Source organism: Lethenteron reissneri, chromosome 30 (genome assembly GCF_015708825.2).
Source record: "Lethenteron reissneri isolate LAM-NWPU_2019-01 chromosome 30, ASM1570882v1, whole genome shotgun sequence".
NCBI lineage: Eukaryota > Metazoa > Chordata > Hyperoartia > Petromyzontiformes > Petromyzontidae > Lethenteron > Lethenteron reissneri.
In genome coordinates, this window is record NC_083808.1 from 13,722,029 (window position 1) to 13,728,028 (window position 6,000).

The window sequence follows — 6,000 nt, forward strand, 5'->3', positions numbered from 1 at the left end:
TTTGTATTTGGGGGGGGGGGGGAGCGCAATAATGGATATATTTTGCACGGCAAGTGAGTTGTGACGTCACATCTGACGTCACCCGCATGCGGCAGCGTTACGCAGTGTGCCTGCTGACATCACGCATGCCCCCCCACCCTCCGCGTACGCCGTGTATTAATCCAAGACAAGAATCCAAGTCCCGGGCGAAGCCGGGTAGTAAAGCTAGTGTGTTAATAAATAGTGTTGCCTCCAAGTCGAGTGTGCGCCTCAATCTAACCCATTACAGTAGTATAAATACGAGGCTTTTAAGAGGTGTGTAATCGTTCACCCTTCCATAAATGTCACGAATTGCCACGATTATTGGTCAAAATTTGATTCAAGAATACATCTTTTTTTTTCTTCTCGTATCTAACACCTATATTGATTCTAAAATGTTCTGTCACTTTGTATAATACTTCCACTCCGTTTGCCTCGATATAAAATGTACATCATTACCATAATTAACAAATCATAATTTCCCACAAGTCTGTATGACCACTGCAGCCTCATACATCCATACCTCCATCTCCCTCCCCATCTCTAACTCAGCCCGTGACCCTTGCACTCTGTGCAGATTCACCCCCAGTGTCGCCCTGGCTCTTGCGAAAGTAATCTCATCCATGAAAGCCACCAACTGCTTCCTTCACAAAAGGAGACATTGGAATGGGAGGTGCTCATCTACATTGAAGCCCTTAAACTGGTTGTATAAATTCCATAGTCATAGAACTGTGGTCAGTTTCTCAACAGAGAAAACACTGTTTTACTACCCACAACCCAAAAAGTATAATTACCATTGATCAAAATCTGCCATGTCTGACATGTGCCCCATTCTGGCCTCTGGTAGACGGAGACAGTTCATGGAGCGACGCTCCAGTGGGGAAGCGGTGAGGGAGATGCTGCTCTTCCACGGCACCAGCAAGGACATGGTGGAGCCCATCTGCCTCCAGAACTTTGACTGGCGCATGGGTGGCACCCACGGCAACAAGTATGGCAAAGGTAACGTGGACTCCGCATGTCCTCACACATACACTCCAGATTGCACTGCGTTTCAGATGCAGTTTAGTCCTCAGATATAACCCAGAAATACTTTACACTATTGTAGTTGTTTAATCTGGAAGATCTGCACAAGCATGGATGTGTATTTACTTACAAACGATTATTTATCTAGTAATATAACAATGTATTTTGACTAGTCAATACCTCTGTGTGCTATAGCCACGAGTGACAAAAGTTGACATCAATTTTTATATAAAACAATTCTGATCCACACCACGAGTATCATATAAATAACATGGTGAATGTATTTTAAGATCTTTCGTCCATATGATTGTAGATAACTTAATAAATTAACTATTTCGTTTCCCCAAGCCATTTTCCTTAGATAACAGTAAGAGTCAAGCATACCATTTTGTAATTACCTTCTTAAATCACATGGTCCTAATGGCCAGGGGAAAAAAATTGCACAAAAACCGGAATAATTACAAATGCTGCATGGGAATACCAGGAATTTTTCCAAAAGACTAGTGAACCTGAGACTGCAAAAAATAGTTAACCATTTCCCCATTCAATTGGGAAATGCATGCCAACCAGCCACTCAGTTGTTGATGTTTAATGCACTGAAAGCCCAATACAGTGAGCTCACACACAACGCTAAACAACAGATGGCACACGCTGCAACTGCCCGAGTTCTTGGCCAGATAAAACATGAAGTGTCCTTTGCACACATCAGCACCCTTCTAAAATTAAATCTGGCTCGTATTACATAGGGGGGGGGGGGGGGGTGACATATGATATCGTCATTGGGTCGCGTTCGGTAGTTAACAAGACAAGAGGGACTAATGAATGTGAGCAGCACATCACAGGCAACATCACATGTGACCAGTAAACATTGACCCTGAAGGGCAAGTCCTTACCCCACAGTTTTTAAACTGAGATTCAGGTATGGCCATCAGTGGTAGGAACAACAAGGGCCAACTGGAGCGTGCATACTCTCTACAGCTGCCGAAGACACATAGATGAATCATTTGGTGACAGGGAAAAAGGGGTGACCACGTAAAAGTTGTTTTTCATATTTCTTGTGCAACCAACAACAGATGTGGACATATCACGCTTTTGGAGGGATGCCAGCATAAGCTTAAATGAGAGTGCTTATTATATAAGACCGCTAGAGTCTACACTCGCGCGATGGAGCAAACTCTTGACTGCGATTTTCATAAAAACCTGTGAAAAGCAAGAGCAACATTGGATATATTACTGGGGTGTAGCCCGTTCTATGTACATGATAATATAATCAATAAGCTAACAATATCGGTCACATACCTACCTGATCATAGTTTTTCCCTTTTTTTCTGGCAACAAAACAGGTGTTAAGATTTTAAAACACCAAACTGAAACCTTTTACAAGGAATCATGTCTGCATTAACCACAATGCTTGTGGTCAGAATGCAAACAATAAAGATACTCTGATAATATATGCATTGTGCTTGAAACTGATTGGTCCACACCAGAGACAGCTTTCTTTTGAGCCTCATCTCAAACCGTGTGCATATATTACCAGAGTCAGTTTTATGTTTGCATTCTGACCACAAGCATTGTGGTTAATGCAGACATGATTCCTTTTTAAAGGTTTCAGTTTATTGTTAACAATTTAACACCTGTTTTCGTTGCCAGAAAAAAGGGGAAAAACCTATGATCATATTTTGGTACTGGCAAAGGAGATCCCATGACACATACCTATCTCTCAACATCAAAAGAAAATATTTTTACACATCCCATCGGACACAAGGCCTTCTGGAAATGTATAATTTCAGCAGTATCAATTCATCACAAGCAAACTCGAGACCGGTTACAATCCTTCTCTTGCTCCCCTTTTTTATTAACGAAAACTATTTTAGATTTTATCAGATAAGGCCCACTGAGCTATATAGCTCTTTTTCAGAAGTGATCTGGCCACACATGATAGCCCAATGAAGTCGCTTATTACGTGGAAATTTATAGCAGCCAAATACTCTAGACGAATGTTTCTAAATGTGGAGGGAAAACCCGGAGGACCCGCAGAAAGATCCACGCGACCATAGGGAGAACATGCAAACTCCAAATGTACAGTAGGCGTCAGGCTTGGGATTGAACATTTCGTCACACTAACCCCTATCCCCTGGCAATCCTCAAATTTATACCCCTACTAAAGGGCACACTGCATTGGACCCCAATATAGAGTGATTCCCCTTGAGGAAAACTTGGAACACGTCCCACTGACTTGTGCTGTGGCTAGTAATGAATGTAAATCAATGGGGGTGGAATTAAATAATCACTCCACCACAATGCCTCACACATATACACTCAATATACACACAACTCAATAATGGATTGACAAAGGACTGTGAATGATACTAATAATTATTTGAATTCTTAAAGTTCAAAGGTAAATATCAAATACAGTGATAAAGGCTGCATGCCCGGATAACAATTATGTCTCGATCGCCAAGTGCGGACAGTGCAAGACTGCTGACCATTTTGGTAATAATTCACAGCCGTTTGTCATTTCACCGCCAACGAACGCCTCCCCACAACGTCTTGCAGTGGTGTTTTTGATCATGCTTCACCATGCAGGTCGACGAAGGTGGGAGGGGGGGCAAGAGCTGGGAGTTAAACATCACTCCGCCGTTCGCCGTGGCCAGGGTTTGTCATAACCGTGCTTTGGAAGCCGTTCTCATTTTGCAACGTAGGTATTTACGTTTGACACTGAAATACTTCATCAGGCTGTCGCCTTATGAAGCTGGTTGTAATCGCCAGCGAAACCTCATGCTACTCGAATTGTAAATGTTGCTGGGTTTAATCTCCAACAGATACCAGTGTGCTAAAGTAGTGACTAATTGGCACGTTTTGTTTCCGTGACAAACCTTACTAAATTGGCTGCATTGGGGTGGTAACGGCTTTAACGACACATTTATATTTACGCGATCTCACCCAAAAAGAACCTCTTATGGGTAGGTATTTCATGACTAAGTTGTGTCCACCGTGCAACGCGGTGCTCATACTGTGCTTTAGGCTGCTACTTTGGCCGAGACGCTCGCCTCGCTCACCGCTACGCCAGTGCGGGCAAGGCCGGGGGCACTACGTGCCACATGTTCGTGGTGAGCGTTCTGGTGGGGCGCTTCACTCGCGGATACTCATCCTACCTTCGCCCACCTTCACGGGACGACACCAAGACCAATTTATACGACAGCTGCGTCAACGACGTGAACGACCCCACCATCTTTGTGATTTTTGAAAGCAGCCAGGCCTACCCGGAGTACATCATCCAATACCGTGCAGACTGAGTGGCAACGGAGCCAACGATGCTGCCACCTCAGCCCATAGGAGCTTTGTCCATCAAGTTTCCCTGTGGTGATTCTAGACTCCAAATGGCTTTGGAGGTTTTAAGCAGAACATTTTGTTGTTAAACATTAACTATTGCTCATTGACTTCATACTTTCTCCAACTGTCCCAGACACACACATTTATGATTTACAGTAGCTGCATGTTCAGTAGTTTCCTCTTGCCGATGATGACACACACTTAGAATTCACGATTTGAAGGTGCAGGGTTAATTTTTAACTCTTTTTATACCTCCTAGTTTTACCACCCCCTGCACACCCAGGCGAAGCCAAGTCCGTCTTCCCGCCAACTCTCTCCAGCACCTTTCCCACCCCATCCTCCACCATAAGTTATGCACACACAAAAAAACAACTCAACACGGTCGTCAATAGCACTGCCTTAAAACAAATATATTCTACATCATGGGACCTCCTTTGCCAGTACCAAAATATGATAATAGGTTTTTCCACTTTTTTTGTTCTGGCAACAAAACAGGCCTTTTGGCATCCTCTAGTCTAACACCGTTTGAGACGAGGCTCAAAAGAAAGCTGTCTCTGGTGTGGACCAATCAGTTTCAAGAACAATGCATATATTATCAGAATATGTTTTTTGTTTGCATTCTGACCACAAGCATTGTGGTTAATGCAGAGATGATTCCTTGTAAAATGTTTCAGTTTGGTGTTTTAACATCTTAACACTTGTTTTGTTGCCAAAAAGGGGAAAAATCAAGTATATTCTGGGCAACGTTTCGGGCAATCTCTCTTCTTCATAGCACAAACCGTTATGCAGGTGGGTTTGATGCAGAGAAAATGCTGGGACATCGAAGATTGGATGCCAATCAGGCAGGTATAAATGTGAGAGACAAGATCAACTGATAGCAACTGACATTATGCCATAAGTAGTGGCTCCGGTTCTGTGTCTGCACTTACATTGCCTTGATATGATGCAGGACGTAAGTACCCCAAGGATAACACACATCATTGATGATCATTTCTCATCTCAAGCAGGACTTTGTGACTGTGTTCATGCAACCGCAGAAGTGGTTCACCGATCTTACAAATCCTCTCGAGAAATGTACACCTGCTACAGCGACGAGTGGATCATTCAAACACAAGCACCGTATCTAAGATTGCCTCAACAAACTTGTTAATGCATAGAACATGTCAAGATAAAGCGATGAATACTAAATATATATTCTTAGTCAATGGGGATTTAATATTGATGGTCTTGTGTCCAACTATATGTTTGCTAAGTGCCTTCAAATACCCAATATCTGTTAATATTGCAGGTAATTTCAGATTATAATTCAGCTTTCATCGTTGCATGTGAATGAAACATTTATAACATTTATACCCGTCCTATCATTGGTTACATTACTCAACGTAAACACAAAATAAATCATCCACAAGTTTAAAGTAATTGCATGTTGTGATTGCCTTATGTGAATATTTGAGGGAAATACCATGAGGATCATTCAAATGCTGAATAAATGATGAGCACAGCTGGTATTATGTGATATAACATTTCGTGAGTGATGGTATGATGTCAGACGATGTGATTTAATTTAATTGTTGCAGTCAAATGGTACTTCACCACACTCGTCAATGCAGGCTGGTGAAAGTG

The 6,000-nt window shown here is 42.5% G+C and overlaps 1 protein-coding gene across 5 annotated transcripts in view; it reads left to right on the forward strand.

Annotated features, from left to right (window-relative positions):
• The window catches only part of LOC133349549 (E3 ubiquitin-protein ligase MIB2-like), a 64,330-nt gene extending 58,534 nt beyond the window's left edge, over positions 1-5,796 (forward strand). For all 5 annotated transcript variants that reach the window (XM_061563106.1, XM_061563104.1, XM_061563107.1 and 2 more), the window contains 2 exons: positions 866-1,017; positions 4,069-5,796. In XM_061563106.1, coding sequence (XP_061419090.1) covers positions 866-1,017; positions 4,069-4,340 — 424 coding nt within the window. In that variant the 3' untranslated portion in view covers positions 4,341-5,796. The remainder of the gene's footprint in view (positions 1-865; positions 1,018-4,068) is intronic.
• The last annotated feature ends 204 nt before the right edge of the window (positions 5,797-6,000 follow it).